The 22,854-nt window shown below is 46.2% G+C and overlaps 1 protein-coding gene and 1 pseudogene across 1 annotated transcript in view; one reads left to right on the top strand and one right to left on the bottom strand.

Annotated features, from left to right (window-relative positions):
• Positions 1 to 1,888: 1,888 nt before the first annotated feature.
• Positions 1,889 to 7,286, top strand: LOC124019653 (annotated as a pseudogene).
• A 3,565-nt stretch (positions 7,287 to 10,851) lies between these two features.
• The window catches only part of LOC124019654 (fibronectin-like), a 34,228-nt gene continuing 22,225 nt past the window's right edge, over positions 10,852 to 22,854 (bottom strand). Inside the window, 24 exon segments of the mRNA XM_046335055.1 lie at positions 10,852 to 11,728; positions 11,921 to 12,242; positions 12,362 to 12,463; positions 12,579 to 12,685; positions 13,536 to 13,618; positions 13,620 to 13,659; positions 13,864 to 14,028; positions 14,242 to 14,380; positions 15,399 to 15,865; positions 16,452 to 16,541; positions 16,703 to 16,816; positions 16,819 to 16,983; positions 17,231 to 17,276; positions 17,279 to 17,409; positions 17,509 to 17,596; positions 17,732 to 17,844; positions 17,847 to 17,918; positions 18,080 to 18,349; positions 18,513 to 18,629; positions 18,816 to 18,971; positions 19,438 to 19,719; positions 20,138 to 20,404; positions 21,276 to 21,365; positions 21,592 to 21,783. Of these exon segments, the coding sequence (XP_046191011.1) occupies positions 12,153 to 12,242; positions 12,362 to 12,463; positions 12,579 to 12,685; positions 13,536 to 13,618; positions 13,620 to 13,659; positions 13,864 to 14,028; positions 14,242 to 14,380; positions 15,399 to 15,865; positions 16,452 to 16,541; positions 16,703 to 16,816; positions 16,819 to 16,983; positions 17,231 to 17,276; positions 17,279 to 17,409; positions 17,509 to 17,596; positions 17,732 to 17,844; positions 17,847 to 17,918; positions 18,080 to 18,349; positions 18,513 to 18,629; positions 18,816 to 18,971; positions 19,438 to 19,719; positions 20,138 to 20,404; positions 21,276 to 21,365; positions 21,592 to 21,783 (3,386 nt within the window). The 3' untranslated portion in view covers positions 10,852 to 11,728; positions 11,921 to 12,152.

Genomic DNA, 22,854 nt, shown 5'->3' with positions numbered 1-22,854 from the left:
GTGTGTATCAGTACCCCTCCAGTGGCTTGATGTGTATCAGTACCCTCCAGTGGCTTGCCCCTCCAGTGGCTTGGTGTGTATCAGTACCCCTCCAGTGGCTTGGTGTGTATCAGTACCCCTCCAGTGGCTTGTGTATCAGTACCCCTCCAGTGGCTTGTGTGTATCAGTACCCCTCCAGTGGCTTGGTGTGTATCAGTAGCCCTCCAGTGGCTTGGTGTGTATCAGTAGCCCTCCAGTGGCTTGGTGTATCAGTAGCCCTCCAGTGGCTTGGTGTGTACCCTCCAGTGGCTTGGTGTATGGTAGTAGTCCACAAATGCTTCTTCACCTTTTCTCCTTTCTTTCATCCCTACTGGTCTGTAAATAATGGATTTATTAAAGTCAAATGGTGGATGTCTACTGAGCATTCACTTTAGTGTGTTTAGTTCTCTCAGATCAACAGCACCACTATTTGCCCATATGGTCCTTTCTATAGTGGTGTAAACTCACCCTCCAGTGGCAGAGCGAGAGTCTAAAATCTCACATTGTTATCATTTCAAATAGCCTAAATCTCTCTGGCCTAATTGTGTGGTGGTGGCATGTGGTCAAGATCATTTGTGGGATCCATTTATTTGACCCATAGTCATATCCCCAGCAAATCATTTTTGTCTCAAATGGACATGTGTTTTTGGTCTGTATCTCTAATGCCATTAGAGATACAGGGTTAGGTCATGAAGTACATATGAGAGGACATTCTGGGCTTTTCAATGATATCATGTGTGGGGTGTCACCCTGATAATCCAAATAGCCCCCATCCCAATTAGCACATCTTATGGTGTAATTGTGTAATGATCATTTTTGACAGTTTGATATTCAAATGGTTTCTTATAGGTCAAGTTTTTAGAGCAGTGTAATAAATACATGAAATAAGAGCTACATAAAAGCTGGTTAATTACTTGTAATCTGTTATGTTTACTGTAATGTTAACTTTTTATATATTTCCTGTCAACCGAGTTTTAATGGCCACTACAGTCCAGATACAGTCAAAAAAACAATATATGTGTTCACATTTTTTCCTTTGTAACATGTTTTTTTTGCACCTCAAACCGTTATCTGATGTTTACATATATATATATATAATATAAAAATTCCAAAACGTGTTTTTTTTACTGGGACTCAGGATAGAAGTCAGCGAATTTGAATTTTTACTGCGCAGAAGGCAACGAAGAGGTTGTTTTGGGGTATACATGGGTCATGGCTAGCAAACCCTAAGTATATTTTCTAACCGTAATCTAATTCTAACCTGCACGTTAATTTTCCTAACCTGCTGCGTAAATTCTCCTAGACTGCAACGAAAAGTCACATCTGACAAAAGCTGTATCCCGTTTAGTCAAAACCGGTCAAAGGGGCGGTCCTGTCAAATCACAAAGTTCCCATCATGCCATGAATTGATACAACTATACACATGCTTCTCGTCTCTCATTCCCAGACAGAGAACGTTACCCAAAACCATGGCCTGCTCCAGAACTGGGTAAAACTTTCTCCTTCTTTTTAAATTAAAAATATATATATTTTAGCTAGCTTTAGCTAATGTAGTTTAGAGACTGAGTAGTTTATGTTGAAGCATAAGTTTGAGAATAGTGTTTATGCTGCGTGGTCAATATCCAATTAAATTGTTTCTTGCGTCGTGCTAGACAGGCTAGGTAGGCTAGCTACAACTAGCATGCCACAAAAACATGCTTCCATTTTAGTTAGCAACCGGTGGCTACAAAGGAGCAATAACCTATCGATGACGTCTCAGTGGAGTCAACATATTTACCGATATTTGAAAAGCAAGCTTCTTTCCACAGTGGTGCCATTCAATCAATCTCTATAACTTTGTCACCGTTTTGTCTCTTAATTCTACACACAGCACTGTTGAGCGTGTCCGACAAGTCTGGACTTCTGGACTTTGCCAAAAGGCTGGTGAACGGGACTGTCACTCGTCGCATCAGGTGGCACCGCCAAAACCCTGCGCGATGCAGGACTGGCTGTTCGGTAGGTGTAACCGTTTGCATACATTTCCAATATCTCATCTATCCTCGTTGATAGTGTTCAGCCACCAACGTTCTCTTGCGCTAATGCTCAAACGATTCAATGTTATGCTGATAACAGTGTATTCCTTTAAGTCACCTTACTGTTTGGAACTTCAAAGAGTAGGTCTATCTAGTATTCTGCAGTCATTGACCACCTTTCAGATGAGAGGCATTCCCAGCCTCTAAATGCAATTGAGAATGTGTGCCACTGAATCACCAAACATCCATCTCCCTTTTGTTCCAGGGATGTGTCTGAGCTGACTGGCCATCCAGAGATGCTTGGTGGGAGGGTGAAGACTCTGCATCCTGCTGTACACGGGGGCATCCTGGCCCGGCACACCCCTTCAGACAAGGCTGACATGGAGAAACTGGGCTACAGTCTGGTTAGGTGAGAGACAGGGAAGTCGGTTAAATTAGGCTCTAGACATTGATCTAAGCTCAGATCTGTTTTCCTCAATAGTTAAGAGTAGGACTTGTCCATCTCAGTCAACTTTTCTATACTTTTTTTTCCAGAGCCACTACTGCTTTAATGTGGTTTTTAGGGGTCTTTGAAAAACAGCCTTGTGTAAATGAGCAGACCTAAAACACCATGCATGTGATCGGGCACAAGACTGTTAGATTTAGCCCTAATGCAGGGCAGTACGGTTGTAAAGTGGGAAACTTCGAAGTATGCGTTGCCAATCTAATAACCGGCTGACTCAAATGCTGCTGCATCTGCACACATCTGATCGTGTTACACACTTTACATTTTTTGGGAGTCTGATTGGCTGTTTAAGCTGCCTATTTGACATTCATGGAATATGATTGGCTTTGAGGAGAAAGTGTGCAATGCATACAGCCTCCGAAATAAACCATGAATTCTCTTTGGATCCTATGGGCACGTATGTTTAACAATTTGGGTTCAAGGCGACCAAATGTGACCTGCTTAATTGACACATGTTCCCATTTACAAAAGTCAAAACCCTTTTTTTCTTTGTAAGATATTGTTTCTCGTTGAGTCATCTAGGGCACACGCTATGTGGGGGATTGAACAGCCACGCTACTCATTATTTCAAATTGCTTAGATGGTTAGAAAAACATAGTGAAATGCATTGCATTTGTATTGCTTTCCTTTGCCGGTCTTTGACCAGGGTGGTGGTGTGTAACCTTTACCCGTTTGTGAAGACTATCTCCAACACTAATGTGACCGTGGAAGATGCAGTGGAACAGATTGATATTGGTGAGTGGAATGTTAAAGTTGCAATAACTTTTTTTGTTTTTTTGTCCGACCTGACCAAATTCACATAGAATTGTTGTCATTGAAAGCAAGTATAAGAAGCGGTAGATCTGTTCTATGGGCACTATTTCTATGCTTTCTGTGAAGTTTTGCTTTTGCTGCTTTTACTTTCAGTTTTGTACACCAGCTGAAAAGACAATATTTGGGGTTATGGAAAATAATTCACAGCGGTTTAGATGGTACAATGATTCTCTACCATATACTTGCTTCTTTTGGCACACAAACTGAATTTAGGTGAACAAATAGAATTTTAGCAACCAGGAAATGGTGGCGCAATTCATTCATATTGCACCTTTTAAGGCCAGCTCTACATTTGACTTTCTGAAGTCTGTTCTATAACCTGAAATGCCCTAGGTTGCCATGGTGATTACCCTGTTTGACCCTGGCTGTGTCCTCAGGTGGGGTAACCCTGCTCCGAGCAGCGGCCAAGAACCACACCCGCGTAACCATTGTGTGCGACCCTGCCGACTACCAGCTGGTCGCTGTGGAGATGGAGGGTTCCGAGGGTAAAGACACGACCCTGGACACCCGCAAGACTCTGGCCCTGAAGGTAACTAGGGCAACTTGAAAGCACAGGTTGACTTTTTTTTGTCTCGTGTATATCAATCTACTTTCTGGACAAGTTGGGAATGGTGAGATCTAGTGTAACTTCCATGTGTGGAGATCTCCTTCTGCCTTCCTGTTGAGACATGTCTGTCAACCTCGACTGTGAACAGAGAGAATGTTGAGTGATAGAGAAATGATGCTATCAGGAACCAAACTGGACATAGACACAACTGAAGTCTTAAGAGACTCTTCAGTAGTAGCAAATCGGACATCTCAAAACAACTGGGGAAGGCCTCATACTGTGTCTTTGACAGATTATTGACCCTCTGTTAAAAGGATCAATTTGTACAATTGTAGACCAGATACCATGGAGTCTATAGTCAAAAAGCACAATTGCAATCAGGTCATTGGGTTTTTGTTTAATTGATTGTTTGTTGGTTAATGCGAGGTAAAGCTCAGAGTCCACAACCTCCCATGTTGCCCTCTCTTGTCCTTGGGGCCATGTTGTTCAGGTCAGCCCTCAGTATTCTATTGATCCAGTATCCCTGGACATTGTAAATATGCTACTGGAACTGCCCCTTTATATAGTTTGCTTACTTGATTGTTTTTGTTCTACCTTGTTGTTTTAATATTACATTGTTATTGATTACTGCATTGTTGGTCAGCTTGCAAAAAATCATTTCACTGTACTTGTGCATTTGACATTGAGTCTTGAGACTACATGGAGTAGAATGGATACATTTAGCACATGGTGTCTCTTGTGAAGGCATTACAAATCTTACAGTGATAGTTTGTATTAAAGCTGCCTCCAGATAAAACTATAGATGCCCATGTTGGCTTTGATCATGGAATAGGTTACAACGCTGTCTGGTTCAGCTGTTTACCCTGGGCTATGTTCATTAAGGCACACCGTAGAAAAACGTTTTGCAGTAAACAGATGTGCATTTCCTATTGGACATCAATGTTTTCCTTTCCTGTTTCAGTCCCTTTTCTTCCATGTGTTGCCTAATGAACAGGATCCTGGTGTCTATCTAGTTGTCCTCATTCTCTCTCCCAGGCCTTTACTCACACGGCTCAGTATGATGAGGCCATCGCGGACTACTTCCGGGGCCAGTACAGCCGTGGGGTATCCCAGCTGCCCCTGCGCTACGGCATGAACCCCACCAAGCCCCCGCCCAGCTCTACACCCTGCGCCCCACTCTCCCCCTCACAGGTAGGCTTCACCCCTCATTGTGTAGCCAGCAGTCTCAGAAATGACAATAGGGAAACATTGTCAACCCTAATTTTAATTGGTGCCATATGTTCAACTGAAACCGTCCAGGGGGACCTTGTCCTGTCTGGGTAGACTAACTGTATTGACCCTCCCTTCTCTCCTTTCCATTCCTGCCTCTGTCAGTGGTAAATGGTTCTCCTGGGTTCATTAACCTTTGTGATGCCCTGAACGCCTGGCAGCTGGTCCGAGAGCTGAAGAGTGCCCTGGGCATGCCCTCTGCCACCTCCTTCAAACACGTCAGCCCTGCAGGTCAGACACGCAGACCTTCCAATGCATATTCCAACAAGATTGCAAGGAATCCCAGTAACATTGACCTAGGCTGTCTTCTCCCCTCTCTAGGGGCTGCGGTGGGTGTTCCTCTGAGTGATGAGGAGGCCAAGGTGTGTATGGTGAATGACATGCTGAAGAACCTGACCCCACTGGCTACAGCCTACGCCCGGGCTAGAGGGTCAGACAGGATGTCCTCCTTCGGCGACTTCATCGCTCTGTCTGACGTGTGTGACGTCCCCACTGCCAAGATCATATCCAGAGAGGTAGGGCTTCCCAGGTGTTGTGTGTCTGTCCTGTGTGTTTCCTGCATTTCCAACCCCTGTCTATCATTCTCAGGTTTCTGATGGCATCATCGCCCCTGGTTACGAAGAAGAGGCCCTCAGGATCCTGTCCAAGAAGAAGAATGGAAACTACTGTGTTCTCCAGGTATGGTTGGACATGGAAAAGCAGTTGGTGATCATCCTATGTTGCATCCTTTCCTAGAAAAAATAAGTTTGAAGTTTATTTGAATCTTCTCACCGGTTGGGGGTGCTGCATGTCTAAATCTGTCAGATGGACCCAGCCTATGAGCCAGACGAGCCAGAGGTCAGAGTTCTCTTTGGCCTCCACCTCAAACAGAAGAGGAATGGAGCTGTCATTGACAAGGATCTCTTCAGCAATGTCGTCTCCAAGGGCGCGGTGAGTCTTTGTGGTTTGTGCGTGTCTTGATAGTGTGTGAGATGCTCACTGATGACCTGTTCTGACCTTTTGTCGGTCTCCTGTTTAAGCTGTCGGTGGAGGCGCTGCGTGACCTGATCGTGGCCAGCATCACAGTGAAGTACACCCAGTCCAACTCTGTCTGCTACGCCAAGGATGGACAGGTAACCAACCTGGAGAGGGAGGAGACATGGGAGGTTCCTGTTGAAATAGTGTTTGGGCACTGAGTTTCCCCTTGTTGTCACCTACATCCTTGTTTACCTTTTTCTGAAGGAATTTTGAAACATTCAACACTATGTACTGTGGTTTTTCTGGGTCACAATCCGTCTCCTCTCCCTGTGTACCAGGTGATTGGGATCGGTGCGGGTCAGCAGTCTCGTATCCACTGCACGCGGCTGGCAGGGGACAAGGCTGATAACTGGTGGCTGAGGCACCACCCGCGGGTGTTGGGCATGAGGTTCAGGAGTGGAGTGAAGCGGGCGGAGATGGCCAATGCCATCGATCAGTATGTCAGCGGCACCATCGGAGAGGTGAGGGGGTCAGAGGTCAATTAGGGACATGCACTCTACGCATCTGAAATGGTTGTTGTCGGATGTACAGTTCTGCTGTATGTTTTGTGTAGGTTCCTACTGTAGGTGTCTGTCTATTTAAAAAATCAAATTCCAGATGAGTCTGTCCTGCTCTCTAACTCCTCTGTGTTCAGGGTCCAGACCTGGCAGTATGGAAGGCCATGTATGAGGAGGTCCCAGAGCCTCTGGATGAGACTGAGAAGAGGAACTGGCTGAGCTCTCTACAGGCTGTAGCCCTCAGCTCTGACGCCTTCTTCCCCTTCAGAGACAACGTGGACCGTGCCAAACGGGTAAACACTGCTGAATTATTACTTTTCACTGCTTTTGGTTCTTTAGTTGGTCTCTAGCCTTCTAGTGCCTTCCAAGGTCTTTTCTGTTTGTCGCCCACATGGACTGATTATTCTGAGGTGTCTGTCTCTGTAGAGTGGTGTGGAGTACATTGCTGCCCCGGCTGGGTCCACAGCTGACGAGGTGGTGATCAATGCCTGTAATGAGCAGGGCATCACCCTGGTGCACACCAACCTGAGACTCTTCCACCACTGAATACCTGGAGTGGCTGTCATACAACGCTGCCTGACACATTTGACACGCCACACACTATTATGGCCGTCTACATGTTGGAGGTCCACTAACTGCTCTAGAATAGTGATCAACAAAGGTACTAACATAGTATTATTTCCACTGAGACATTCCTGTCCTACGGTTATCATGGACAAACGGCATGAGTCATGCTGAGGGTCATTCAGATTCCGTTACATTCCCAGCTTGCTTTCATAGTTGTATCTAAGTTACAATGTTACTGTCTGGAAGGTCACGTTTTACCATGAAATAAACTGTTTCTTCAGAAATCCTGTGGAGTGTGTGTATATGCAAACACTATTTTACGTTATATCAATATTAAGCTGAAAGTCGGGGACTGACTACTACACTAACATGGTATTGTTTTATGATGGTCATACCATGGACCATTTAGCTATTTGAATTTTACGATGCTTCTAGATATCAAAAATATTTAAAGTTTTGAAATTGCCCCTTACTATTATAGCTCATAGAAACACATTGAGTAACACATAAATGGCTTAGACAGTCTTAGACCGCTTTTCATTGTTGGCCAGAAGACCGTAAAACACCAGAATCTGCTCCAAGTGATTTTAATCTAAGAAATGTTTCCAAGTATTCCCACGCATAATAGATAAAAGGTAAGATAGGTTTGAAGTGGTTTAAGTGCAGAAAATATATTTTGGGAGATTAACACCTTTTTAAACTACCTCCATACTTTAATTAATTTGTATGTGTTACCTTTAGACGAGTCCTGTGACACTTGTGGGGGTCGTAGAGAACACCTTCCACTGCAGATGGTTGACATAATGCCTTCAGAAAGTATTCACACCCCTGTACCTTCCCACATTTTGTTACAGCCTGAATTTAAAATGGATTAAATTGACGTGTTTTTTGTTGTCACTGGCCTACACACAATACCCTAAAATGTTGAAGTGGAATTGTTTTTCAATTATATATTTTACAAATTTAAAAAGGAGCGATATATTGAGTAGAGTATTGAACCACTTATGGAAGTTCAGGAGTAAAAATATGCACTAGTGGCATGGACTTTGAGTGCACTAATAGTGCCTAACATGATTTCTGAATGACTACCTCATCTCCGTACCCCACGTACATTGAATGGTCGCGCATTGAATTTCCAACAGATTCAACCAGAAAGACCAGGGAGGTTTTCCAATGCTTTGCTAAGGGCACCTATTGGTAAATACAATTCCAAGACTTGAATATCTCTGAGCATGGTGACGTTCTTAATTACACTTTGGATGGTGTATCAATACACCCAGTCACTACAAAGATACAGGCGTCCTTCCTAACTCAGTTGTTGGAGAGGAAGGAAACCGCTCAAGATTTCACCTCGAGGTCAACTGGGACTTTTCTACAGTTTATTGGCTGTGATAAGAACTGGGGACGGATCAACATTGTTGATGGCGTGAAAAGGAAGCCTGTACAGGAATATTTTTTCTCTCCAAAACATGCATCCTGTTTCCACCAGTAATACTGCAGTAAATTTTGGCCCTGAATACAAAGTGCTATATTTGGGGCAAATCCAACACATTACTGAGTACCACTCTCCATATTTTCAAGCATAGTGGTGGATACATCATGGTCTGGTTATGCTTGTAATTGTTAAGGACTGGGGAGTTTTTCAGGATAAAGACGGGAGCTAAAGCACAGGGAAAATCCTTAACCTGGTTGTCTGCTTTCCACCAGACACTGGGAGATGAATTCACCTTTCAGCAGGACTATAACCTAAAACACAAGGCCAAGTCTACACTGGAGTTGCTTACCAAGAAGACAGTGAATGTTCCTGAATGATCGAGTTACAGATTTGACAAATCTACTTGAAGATCTTTTTCAAGATGTAAATGGTTGTCTAGCAATGATCAACAACCAACTTGTCAGAGCTTGGAGAAAAAAAAGAAAAAAGTGTAAATGTCATACAATCCAGGTATGGAAAGCACTTAGAGACTTACAGCTGTAAATTGCTGCTAAAGGTGATTCTAACGTGTATTGACTCGGGTGGGAATACTTGTGGGAAAAAAAACGTTTTCACTTTGTCGTTCTGGGGTATTTGTGTGTAGATGGGTGAGACATCTAATCTGTGTTGAATTCAGGCTGTAACACGTGTGGAATAAGTCCAGGGGTATGAATACATTCTGAAGGAATAAGTCCAGGGGTATGAATACATTCTGTTGGAATAAGTCCAGGGGTATGAATACATTCTGAAGGAATAAGTCCAGGGGTATGAATACATTCTGAAGGAATAAGTCCAGGGGTATGAATACATTCTGATGGAATAAGTCCAGGGGTATGAATACATTCTGAAGGAATAAGTCCAGGGGTATGAATACATTCTGATGGAATAAGTCCAGGGGTATGAATACATTCTGAAGGAATACGTCCAGGGGTATGAATACATTCTGTTGGAATAAGTCCAGAGGTATGAATACATTCTGATGGAATAAGTCCAGGGGTATGAATACATTCTGTTGGAATAAGTCCAGGGGTATGAATACATTCTGTTGGAATAAGTCCAGGGGTATGAATACATTCTGTTGGAATACGTCCAGGGGTATGAATACATTCTGTTGGAATACGTCCAGGGGTATGAATACATTCTGTTGGAATAAGTCCAGGGGTATGAATACATTCTGATGGAATAAGTCCAGGGGTATGAATACATTCTGATGGAATAAGTCCAGGGGTATGAATACATTCTGATGGAATAAGTCCAGGGGTATGAATACATTCTGTTGGAATACGTCCAGGGGTATGAATACATTCTGTTGGAATAAGTCCAGAGGTATGAATACATTCTGATGGAATAAGTCCAGGGGTATGAATACATTCTGTTGGAATAAGTCCAGGGGTATGAATACATTCTGTTGGAATACGTCCAGGGGTATGAATACATTCTGTTGGAATAAGTCCAGGGGTATGAATACATTCTGTTGGAATAAGTCCAGGGGTATGAATACATTCTGATGGAATAAGTCCAGGGGTATGAATACATTCTGATGGAATAAGTCCAGGGGTATGAATACATTCTGAAGGAATAAGTCCAGGGGTATGAATACATTCTGATGGAATAAGTCCAGGGGTATGAATACATTCTGAAGGAATACGTCCAGGGGTATGAATACATTCTGTTGGAATAAGTCCAGGGGTATGAATACATTCTGTTGGAATAAGTCCAGAGGTATGAATACATTCTGATGGAATAAGTCCAGGGGTATGAATACATTCTGTTGGAATAAGTCCAGGGGTATGAATACATTCTGTTGGAATACGTCCAGGGGTATGAATACATTCTGTTGGAATAAGTCCAGGGGTATGAATACATTCTGTTGGAATAAGTCCAGGGGTATGAATACATTCTGATGGAATAAGTCCAGGGGTATGAATACATTCTGATGGAATAAGTCCAGGGGTATGAATACATTCTGATGGAATAAGTCCAGGGGTATGAATACATTCTGTTGGAATACGTCCAGGGGTATGAATACATTCTGTTGGAATAAGTCCAGGGGTATGAATACATTCTGAAGGCACTGCAGGGATTCAGACGCAGCCCACACAAAAACAACTGATCTCTAGTTTATACTGACAGATTTTGATGGGGATTTATTTTATTATGTTACGTAGATTTACACTGGTGCATCAATCTATGTATGAACAGTTATTCAAGAAACAAAGGCAATTCATGATGTTCTTTTCAACTTCATCAAAACAAGGGAATCTCCATCAAACTTTGGCACCTTTTAGTACAAAAATAAAACCAGAACAAAGTCGACACCCCAGGTCTCACATTCACACAACAATGCTGTGATTAAAGGGATAAATAAAATGCATTAAAGAGTTTCAAAATTACAACAACTCAGTGTCCATCACACAGGCAGTGCTACCCCTGTCTACACAGAGGCTACAGAAAAAGCAAAATGATTTCAAACACTTGTCGACATGGCAACTACACCAACATTCTCTCAAAACAGTGCTTTTGATTTCAGACGGTTTTAGATTTTATAGAAGTAAAAAAAAAAAGAATAATAAATGATTAGGACAAACGGTAATACTGGACAGGTAGCCTTGGAAATGTATCATTTGTAAAAGACAAGCACATCTGAACTGTTAACAAGCACTTCAAACACATACCTTCAGGGACAGGGGAAGATTTTAATCTCTTTAAGGCACGAACACAAGGAATGTTCCTTTTGACCTCTTAAGTGTCTCAAAGGGAAATGGCAACAGACAACTTAACCAACATTCTGACAGTGTGCAGGGGGTTCTCTTAAGACTAGGAAGGCATGGACCTACAGTGTGACAGGGGTTCTCTTAAGACTAGGAAGGCATGGACCTACAGTGTGCAGGGGGTTCTCTTAAGACTAGGAAGGCATGGACCTACAGTGTGCAGGGGGTTCTCTTAAGACTAGGAAGGCATGGACCTACAGTGTGCAGGGGGTTCTCTTAAGACTAGGAAGGCATGGACCTACAGTGCAGGGGGTTCTCTTAAGACTAGGAAGGCATGGACCTACAGTGTGCAGGGGTTCTCTTAAGACTAGGAAGGCATGGACCTACTTAAGTAGGAAGGCATGACCTACAGTGTGGGGGTTCTCTTAAGACTAGGAAGGCATGGACCTACAGTGTGCAGGGGTTCTCTTAAGACTAGGAAGGCATGGACCTACAGTGTGTAGGGGGTTCTCTTAAGACTAGGAAGGCATGGACCTACAGTGTGTAGGGGGTTCTCTTAAGACTAGGAAGGCATGGACCTACAGTATGTAGGTGTTTAGATATGGTTAAGCTGATCAGTAAGGCACCGATGTGTTAGTTCAGGTCTGTCTCTAACTGGACAGGGCGACCTCCTCTTCAAGGAGACTTGACAGACCATGGGTAAGGAAGAGGAGATTGATCTTTTACTCCAGGGGATTCTGGGGGATGTGTCCTTCTGCCAGTGCGTCTGCCAGTAGTTCAGGTCGAAGGCATTCGATGGGGCACTGGATGTTCTGCAGAAGGAGACAGACAGACAAGAGGTCAGTATGGGTCCAACCTCAGCATGGGGATTTCAAGTTCTAATCCAACACATTTTCTCAGTTGTCTTTTGAGAGCGTAGTCTATGACTCACCACTTTGCGTAGTGTGTTGGTGGGGTCCCTGTATCGGACGGGCTGCAGCAGACTAGAGTCCACCTCAGCACCTGGTCTACGACAGTTCTCACAACGCCAGCCCTGAGAGGAGGACAAGCATTACATTTACACACGTTGGTCATTCAGCAGGTGCTTGTCCAAGTTGCATTCAACTAAGGTCGGTAAGACAAGCATAGCCATTAGCAGTAAAAGTGACCTGTTGTCCTCCGTAGCAGGTGCAGGTACAGATGGCTCCCAGGTATTCTTTCTGCCACTGGTTACCAATCTGGTACATCTTCCCATCGTCATAGCAGGTGGACTCATCTGTAAACACACACGCAGGAGAGGGAATCACACACACAGGCAGACATGGATGAGGTCACACAGGCAGACATGGATGAGGTCACACAGGCAGACATGGATGAGGTCACACAGGCAGACATGGAGGAGGTCACACAGGCAGACATGGAGGAGGTCACACAGGCAGACATGGAGGAGGTCACACAGGCAGACATTGATGAAGTCACACAGGCAGACATTGATGAAGCCTCACAGACAGACATTGATGAAGTCACACAGACAGACATTGATGAAGTCACACAGACAGACATTGATGAAGTCACACAGACAGACATTGATGAAGTCACACAGGCAGACATTGATGAAGTCACACAGACAGACATTGATGAAGTCACACAGGCAGACATTGATGAGGTCACACAGACAGACATTGATGAGGTCACACAGACAGACATTGATGAAGTCACACAGACAGACATTGATGAGGTCACACAGGCAGACATTGATGAGGTCACACAGACAGACATTGATGAGGTCACACAGACAGACATTGATGAGGTCACACAGACAGACATTGATGAGGTCACACAAACAGACATTGATGAGGTCACACAGACAGACATTGATGAGGTCACACAGACAGACATTGATGAGGTCACACAGACAGACATTGATGAGGTCACACAGACAGACATTGATGAGGTCACACAGACAGACATTGATGAGGTCACACAGGCAGACATTGATGAGGTCACACAGGCAGACATTGGAACTGTATTGTGTTGTATTCTGACATGCTGCCAGAGAAGTTCTGTGTTCTTCCTTTAATATCCAAACAAGTGCAGGAGGTGACTGATGTTAAAGTGCTACTTACGTGGTTCACACTTGAACTCTCCCTTCCCGTTGCCCAGGCAGGTGCAGCTCATCATGGGGCCCTTCTCCTCCTGACGCTCCCATTTCCCCGACACGGTAGTTGTTACCTCCATCATGACACCACTCTGTTGATGGACAGGGAGCGCGAGAGAGGGGGAGATATAGAGAACAAAAAAAGGTCAGACCTGTTTCATAACATCCGACACTGTCTCCCAGCCCCTAGATCTGATTGGTGTAACCAATATGGCAACCATTACACCCAGCCAGTCAGGTGGCAAGGGATCAATACAGTTTCTTAAATTGCATTGAAGAGGTAGTTAAATACTCACTAGAGGAGTCACATCGGAAGTGTCCACTGCCTAGTCCCAGACACCTGCACCACAGCTTGAAGCCCGTCTCAGACATGCGCTCCCACTCGGTCCCAACGTCATGGTAGGTCGCTGTGAAGGTGTCGTAGCACGAGTCCTTATCTGTGCCGGTGGAACCCTCTGTCACTACAGGCGGAAGAGAGGGGTTCATTTCACCACAGAATCACAGGCTAAGCTGTGTAAGTAAACGCCTATCTATGAACTTTCTGAACTATGTTATCTGACCGTGGAAAAGCATGACTCAAAACAACATCAGGATTCACTCATACCATCTATTCTATAGGTTAAATGTTAGTACTGATCCTAGATCAGTTGTCATAGTCACTGCTGGTTCCTTACGGGTGTTGCCGGCGGTGACAATCTCCTCCAGGATCTTGTGTTTGAGTGCCCCCTTCAGGGCCTCTACGATAACGTTGTAGGAGGCTCCGCTGGTCAGGCCGATCAGAGTGGCACTGGTGGAGGTACCAGGCAGACGCATCTGAGACAGGAGGGAGAGAGAGGAGATGGAAGGAGAGAGAGAGAGAGAGAGAGAAGATGGAAGGAGAGGGGGGGAGAGAGATGGAAGGAGAGAGAGGGAGGGAGAGGAGATGGAAGGAGAGAGAGGGAGAGAGATGGAGGGAGGGAGAGAGGAGATGGAAGGAGAGAGAGGGAGAGAGATGGAGGGAGGGAGAGAGGAGATGGAAGGAGAGAGAGGGAGAGAGATGGAGGGAGGGAGAGAGGAGATGGAAGGAGAGAGAGAGGGAGAGAGATGGAGGGAGGGAGAGAGGAGATGGAAGGAGAGAGAGGGGAGAGAGATGGAGGGAGGGGAGAGAGGAGATGGAAGGAGAGAGGGAGAGAGAGGAGATGGAAGGAGAGAGAGGGAGAGAGGAGAGGGAGAGATATGGACAGAGAGAGAGGAGAGGAGAGATATGCAGGGAGAGAGAGGAGATGGAGAGAGAGAGGGAAGGAGAGGAAAGGAGGGACAGAGAGAGATGGAAGGAGAGAGAGGGAGAGAGATGGAGGGAGGGAGAGAGGAGATGGAAGGAGAGAGAGGAGAGAGATGGAGGGAGGGAGAGAGGAGATGGAAGGAGAGAGGGAGAGAGATGGAGGGAGAGAGGAGATGGAGGAGAGAGGGAGAGAGATGGAGGGAGAGAGAGGGGAGAGAGAGAGAGGGAGAGAGGAGAGAGAGGAGAGAGAGGAGATGTAAGGAGAGAGAGGGAGAGAGAGGAGAGGGAGAGATATGGAGGGAGAGAGAGGAGAGGGAGAGATATGGAGGGAGAGAGAGAGGAGATGGAGAGAGAGAGGGAAGGAGAGGAAAGGAGGGACAGAGAAAGAGATGGAAGGGAGAGAGAGAGAGATAAAAGGAAAGAGAGAGAGAGATAAAAGGAAAGAGAGAGAGATGGAAGGATAGAGAGATTGGGAGAGATGAATGGGAATGAGAGGTGTAGACCGTCATTATAAATGTGTCTCTTAGATGTGTCTTTATATGTGTGTGTATGTGTGTCGTGCCCTCTCACCTGGAACATCTTCTCGTTGACGTGTGTCAGTGGGTTGCAGGACACCAGGTACTCTGAACTCTGCTTGTAAGGCTTCCAGGCGATGGTGGTCTGGGTCTGGGCCTCCTGAGGGATTCCTGTGTCCTTCTCTGGAAAACCAAAGGGAGAGCCACCAGGCACGTTCACGCTCACCACCGGCACCCTGCGCCCCTCCGCGTCCGGAAGGGGCACAAACACCAGGGGTGTCTGGCCGTTCCCATAGGGTGTCTGGCCGTTCCCATAGGGTGTCTGGCCATTCCCATAGGGTGTCTGGGGGTTCTGGTTGTTGTACTCAGTGTACTCCACGTTCTGGCCCTGGCCCCCCAGGGTGTCTAGGCCGTTGTTACCTACTACTGTTGGGACACGGCTCTCCTTTTCTTCAGGCACGTCCAGGTGGTCGTAGCCTCCGGGGCGGTTGGGGAGTGGCAGTGTAAGCAGGGATTCACGTTCTGGCCGGGAGAGAGGGGTTAGGAAGCAAGCGAGTTAGGGAGGGAGTAGGGAGTTAGAGGAGCTGCAGTAGCATGACGCCGCCAGCAGGGGGTGGCAGTAAGTCTGCATACTAGAGCCACTACTGTACTGCAAAGCACTGCACTTGAAGTAGAAGTTAGCCCTAAGCACAGATCTAAGATCAGATTACCCTACCCCCGTTTTAGTTTTAACCATTAAGGGGAGTGGGAAAATATCTGACCCTGTATCAGTGGTTTGGGCAAATATCTACTCCAAAGCCTGCCACTGCCGTCAATACCTTTTGAATCGCTTGTTTATTCAAAACGTATTCAAAGTGAGTGAGCAGTATTATTGTTTTAAAAGACACAGCTGTTTGTAACAGATGCTGGCACGACTACAAACCAAATCTAACATCTCGGCCTATGAGTTGCTACGCTGTTCTTACAATATTCTACTGCAGCTAAGCACATATGCAGGCTTCCCAAACCTTTCTTTGTAACATCACCATTCAGGTACAAAAAAAATCTGGTTTTGGGCCATGTGTGTATGTAGACGTATGAGTAAAGTGTGTGTATGTGCTGTACTCACGAGTCCTGGCCGTTCCCACCAATGGGGTGCTTCTCTGGACATTCTGAAGAGCGATGATCTTGATGATGTACTCGGTACCTGGTCTCAAACCTGAAAACATCCAACAACATCAACAAAATCGATTTGAGTCGATTCAGGTGTTTTCCATAAACTGGACGTGTTGAGAGGCTTGAGCTTTCAGAGGGTGAAGAGGAAGGGGTGGAGTTTAAGAGGGCAGGGTAACTTGAGAGAGAGCAGAGTTTGACGTTTACCAGAGATGGTGGCGTAGTTCTGGCCAGCGTGGGGGCGGGGGGTAAGCTCACGGGGCTGCGCCCTGCCTGCCTCCTCGTAGGTGATGTAATATCCTGTGATGCGCGTGGCGGGGGTTCCCAGCTGAAGGAGATGGAGTTGGGGGTCAGGGAGGTGAACTGGAGGTTGGTGGGGGAATGCACCGCTGGTTTGGCTGTGGTGGCCGTGAGGGTGAAGGGGGCGCTGCGTGCATCGCCGTTGATGGTGTAGATGTGGATAGTGTAGGAGGTGCCTGGCTCCAGACCTGAGGGACATCAAACACAACACACTGTCAGTCAGTCAAGAGCCCACTCTGTACTGTACATGGGTTATGTAGTTTACTATTACTACGATAGTTTAGGTGAAAGTGAGGATGGATAATGTAGTTGAATGTAGATGGGGCGATAATAGGTAATGTAGTTCATTTATAGATGAGAGTGGTGAGTTGTGTGATGTAGTCTACTGTAGATGAGAGTGGTGATAGCTGGGTAATGTAGTCTACTGTACAGTACCAGTGATGGTGTAGGTGCGTTGCTCTCCGGGGATTGTCTTCTTGATGGCGGGCGGCTGCCGCCGAGGGGCTGAGCTTCGATAAGGTACCCGGTGATGGTCTCAACCTTAGCACGCCAGGTCAGCGTGATGGCCGAGTCCTTCACGTCAGAGATACGCACACGCCGAGGAGGACTGATGTCTGGGAGAGAGAGAGGAAGGGAGAGGGAGAAAGAGAGGGTGAGTTTACAGTGAGTAAACCAGTGGCCAGTCGAGTTAAAACTCTGTGAAAGCTGCTTACTGTCCAGCGTGGTGACCTCTCCCTCCAGGGGTCGGCTGGTCACAGAGTTCTTCAGGGCGTAAACGTGCACTGTGTACAGAGTGGCCACCTACACAAGAAACACATGTTGACAGACACATAAATACAGTGACAATACATGACCTGAATTTAGACCGTTTAACAGACACCTTTATCTAGAACACAGTTATGACATACATTCAGAATACTGTAGTCTGTTATTTACCATGAGTCCTGGGACCACGGCGCGCGTGGTGTCTGGGGCGATGGTCATCTCCTTGGTGGGTCCATTGTTGTTCTTGGGGTTGACAACCACACGGTACCCAGACAGCCCGGAGCTGGGGAGCGCCACGAGACAATGAAGGAGGTGTCACCAACCTCAGAGATGTCCAGATTGGTGGGAGCAGGGATAGCTGGGGGCAGAGATGGACATTAAGTATTTGTGTGTGTGTGTGTGTGTGTGTGTGTGTGTGTGTGTGTGTGTGTGTGTGTGTGTGTGTGTGTGTGTGTGTGTGTGTGTGTGTGTGTGTGTGTGTGTGTGTGTCTGTATGTGTGTGTGTCTGGTATCTCCTACCTGTGGCCTGTGTGCCCACCAGTGGGGTGCTGGGGGTGCGTCCGTGCAGAGCGATGACCTTAACAGTGTACTCTGTGCCGGGGCGGAGATTCCTCAGTACCACGGTATCGTCTGTCCCTCTGGGCGCCGGGCGCAGCTCTCTCTCGCCCTCCTCAGGGCTGGAGTACAGCACGCGGTATGATGTCACCGTGCCGTCCGGACTGTCCCATGTGATCCTCAGGGAGGTGGAGTCCACCTCAGAGAAGGATAGGGCCTTGGGATGGTCCATTGCTGCAAGGAAATGGGGGGGGGGCGGATGAAGGCCAGAAAGAAAGGAACATCAGAGTAACATACATTTGAACATTTATTTCCTTTGTTATCATGGCAGATCAATGTTTTAAACTATTTTACAATCCGAATGCATGCATACACGCATGTACACACACACACGCACCTGTGATGGCGTTCTCTACCAGAGGTGTGGAAGGTTCTCCATCGGTTCCCAGAGCGGTCACACTCAGAACGTACTCCACCGTGGGCATCAAGCCAGTAAACGTAATCTCGGTCTGATCTAGATCCACGGCAAGAGAAAGAGAGACAGAGACAGAAGAGAGGTTGAGCACAGGAGTATAGCTGTAGAACAACAGAGGCTAAAGCTCCTTTTTATCAATGTCTCACAACACAGTCACAAAATGGCTGCCATACAAATGATCACAGACGGGCAGAGGGCAGGGGAGAGAGCAGGGGCAGGTCTTACCAGGGGCCACCACCTCAGAGAAAGAGGGGCCCTGTCCATTCTTGGGGACGCTGGTGACCCTGTAGCCCTTGATGGGGCCCTGGGCCGCGGACCAGCGCACTGTGATGGTGTTGTCCTTCACATCAGTCACGTCCATGTTGGTGGGGCCCTCCACGTCTACGGAGAAAGGAAGAGGGAGGGAGAGAGGGGGGAGGGAGAGAACGAGGGAGATAAATCAAATCAAATTTTATTTGTCACATACACATGGTTAGCAGATGTTAATGCGAGTGTAGTGAAATGCTTGTGGTATGGGAGGAAGATACATTACAAATGATCTACACATGAATCTAAAACTATTTTCTTCATCTGATCATTCCTCACTACTGGTAGATCAAGGCATCATTTCCAGATAACCAAATACATATGAAATCTGAAATTGTAATAATGGACACTAGATGGCGACACCAGATCAGAGCCTGTCCCAGACATGAACATGTCTATAAACATGTAGTTGATCACCTGTAATTAACATGAGCATGACACTTAACCCAAACTCCTCCTGTAAGTCTCTGTGGATAATTGTGTCTGCTAAATGACCAACATGTTGATGTAATAAAGGTGCATTCAACCATCAGCCCCGTACCAGTCTTGTGACTGACGTAGATGGGTGTGCTGGAGGCCGGGCTGTCCCCTCTCCCTGTCACAGCGTAGACGGTGATGGTGTAGTCTGTCCCTGGGTTCAGGTTAGAGATGGTGGCCTCGGACTGGGAGCCGGGGACAGTGAACTCCTTAGCAGGGCTTTCTCCACCTGTCTCTCCGTGGGTGATTCTGTAGTACCTCACGGTGACGGAGGGGGCGTCCCAGCGGATGGTGATGCTGGTGGGGCTGGTTGAGGTCACTTCCAGGTCGGTGGGGGCGTCAGAGACTAGTGGAGAGAGGAGATCAGGAAATAAGCCTCGACAGATTAGTAAGAACAAAGAGAAGGGAGGGTGAGAGACAGACAGAGAGAGAGAGAGACAGACAGAGACAGACAGACCGACAGAGAGTGAGAGAGAGTAAGAGAGAGAGAGTGAGAAAGACAGACAGACGAGCGAGCGACAGACAGACAGACAGACAGAGAGACTGAAAGCATAGAACGATAACAGATAAAGACAGAGACATGAGGCTGTATCACAACCGGCTGTGATTGGGAGTCCGATAGGGCGGCGCACAACTGACTCAGCATCGTCTGGTTTTGGGTTTGGCCGGGGTAGGCCGTCATTGTAAATAAGATTTTTTTCTTAACTGACTTGCCTAGTTATATAAAGGTTAATTAAAAAATGAAACCAGTCAATACTACTCACTAGTAGCCTGAGTGCCAGTGAGAGGCAGACTCTCCTGGTTCCCGCTGACAGCGTAGACCTCAACACTGTACTCTGTCTCGGGAGCCAGGCCAGTCAGGGTGAAGTGGCTCCTGGTCGGGGGCAGTCTCTCGTCCTTGGCCCTGCCTCCGCTGGTCATCTGGTAATGGATACGGTAGCCGGTGATCACGGCGCTGGGGGCCAGCCAGTGGATGGTGAAGGAGTTGGTCAGGACGTCAGCAAAGTCCAGGCCAGTGGGAGAGTCCAGGGCTACGGAGGAGAAGAGAGACACACAGCCATGATCTACATGATACACACGCTGTAGGCATACATATCACTTACTACATCCTGTAGGCATACATATCACTTACTACATCCTGTAGGCATACATATCACTTACTACATCCTGTAGGCATACATATCACTTACTACATCCTGTAGGCATACATATCACTTACTACATCCTGTAGGCATACATATCACTTACTACATCCTGTAGGCATACATATCACTACTACATCCTGTAGGCATACATCACTTACTACATCCTGTAGGCATACATATCACTTACTACATCCTGTAGGCATACATATCACTTACTACATCCTGTAGGCATACATATCACTTACTACATCCTGTAGGCATACACATCACTTACTACATCCTGTAGGCATACACATCACTTACTACATCCTGTAGGCATACATATCACTTACTACATCCTGTAGGCATACATATCACTTACTACATCCTGTAGGCATACATATCACTTACTACATCCTGTAGGCATACATATCACTTACTACATCCTGTATGCTTACACATCACTTACTACATCCTGTAGGCATACATATCACATCCTGTAGGCATACATATCACTTACTACATCCTGTAGGCATACATATCACTTACTACATCCTGTAGGCATACATATCACTGACTACATCCTGTAGGCATACATATCACTGACTACATCCTGTAGGCATACATATCACTGACTACATCCTGTAGGCATACATATCACTGACTACATCCTGTAGGCATACATATTATTTACTATTTGTGCAAAAATACATGTGCATTTATCTCTCTTTTGAAGACATTTAGCCTGACAAACTGTCCTGTGTCTGTCCATACTCACTTGTTCTCTGAGTGCCAGTGACTGGTGCGCTTTCTCTCTCCTCGTAAACACACACCACGCTCACCCTGTACTCTGTGTTGGGCAGCAGGTCTGGAGGAGAGATGGACAGGAAAACACTTGTTAGTTACCTCATAGTTAGTCCGACGCCACAACACACTGCATGAACCAGTGAGGTGTATGACACAATACATACAACGGTAATAATACTGCACACATGACTGTAAGTCGCTTTGGATAAAAGCGTCTGCTAAATGGCATATATTATATTATTATATTAGTTCAGGGGTAGGTCATAGGTCATGATGATGTCACTCACTCTGCAGCAGGAAGGTGTTGGTGGCTCCGCCCACGTTGAGCTCCTTGACATCGTCGTCGTTGCTGCTGGGGTGGAAGCGGATGACAAAGCGTGTGATGTCACTGGGCGTGGGGACGTTGGGGACGGTCCAGCTGACCCTCATGTGATCGGGGCCCACCCCTCCGAAGTTCAGGTTGGTGGGGGCGGGGACGGCTGGGGTGGGAGAGGGGAGATAATTAGGATACTAACTAGGAAATGATGTGGTAACAATAGATACCTTTAACGAATTTAACTTGATTGCTTCTATTCCCAAGAAGACCAAAATTATAGTATTTGATAATGATTAATGACCACGTAATGACCAGGTTATTACCATCTGACCACGCAATGACCAGGTTATTACCATCTGACCACGCAATGACCAGGTTATTACCATCTGACCACGCAATGACCAGGTTATTACCATCTGACCACGCAATGACCAGGTTATTACCATCTGACCACGCAATGACCAGGTTATTACCATCTGACCACGCAATGACCAGGTTATTACCATCTGACCACGCAATGACCAGGTTATTACCATCTGACCACGCAATGACCAGGTTATTACCATCTGACCACGCAATGACCAGGTTATTACCATCTGACCACGCAATGACCAGGTTATTACCATCTGACCACGCAATGACCAGGTTATTACCATCTGACCACGCAATGACCAGGTTATTACCATCTGACCACGCAATGACCAGGTTATTACCATCTGACCACGCAATGACCAGGTTATTACCATCTGACCACGTAATGACCAGGTTATTACCATCTGACCACGTAATGACCAGGTTATTACCATCTGACCACGTAATGACCAGGTTATTACCATCTGACCACGTAATGACCAGGTTATTACCATCTGACCACGTAATGACCAGGTTATTACCATCTGACCACGTAATGACCAGGTTATTACCATCTGACCACGTAATGACCAGGTTATTACCATCTGACCAGGTTATTACCATCTGTAATGACCAGGTTATTACCATCTGACCACGTAATGACCAGGTTATTACCATCTGACCACGTAATGACCAGGTTATTACCATCTGACCACGTAATGACCAGGTTATTACCATCTGACCACGTAATGACCAGGTTATTACCATCTGACCACGTAATGACCAGGTTATTACCATCTGACCACGTAATGACCAGGTTATTACCATCTGACCACGTAATGACCAGGTTATTACCATCTGACCACGTAATGACCAGGTTATT

This window comes from Oncorhynchus gorbuscha, unplaced genomic scaffold (genome assembly GCF_021184085.1).
Source record: "Oncorhynchus gorbuscha isolate QuinsamMale2020 ecotype Even-year unplaced genomic scaffold, OgorEven_v1.0 Un_scaffold_646, whole genome shotgun sequence".
In the NCBI taxonomy this organism is placed as follows: domain Eukaryota; kingdom Metazoa; phylum Chordata; class Actinopteri; order Salmoniformes; family Salmonidae; genus Oncorhynchus; species Oncorhynchus gorbuscha.
The sequence above is the reverse complement of the archived record's forward strand: the minus strand, read 5'-3'. Positions and strand labels throughout refer to the sequence as shown.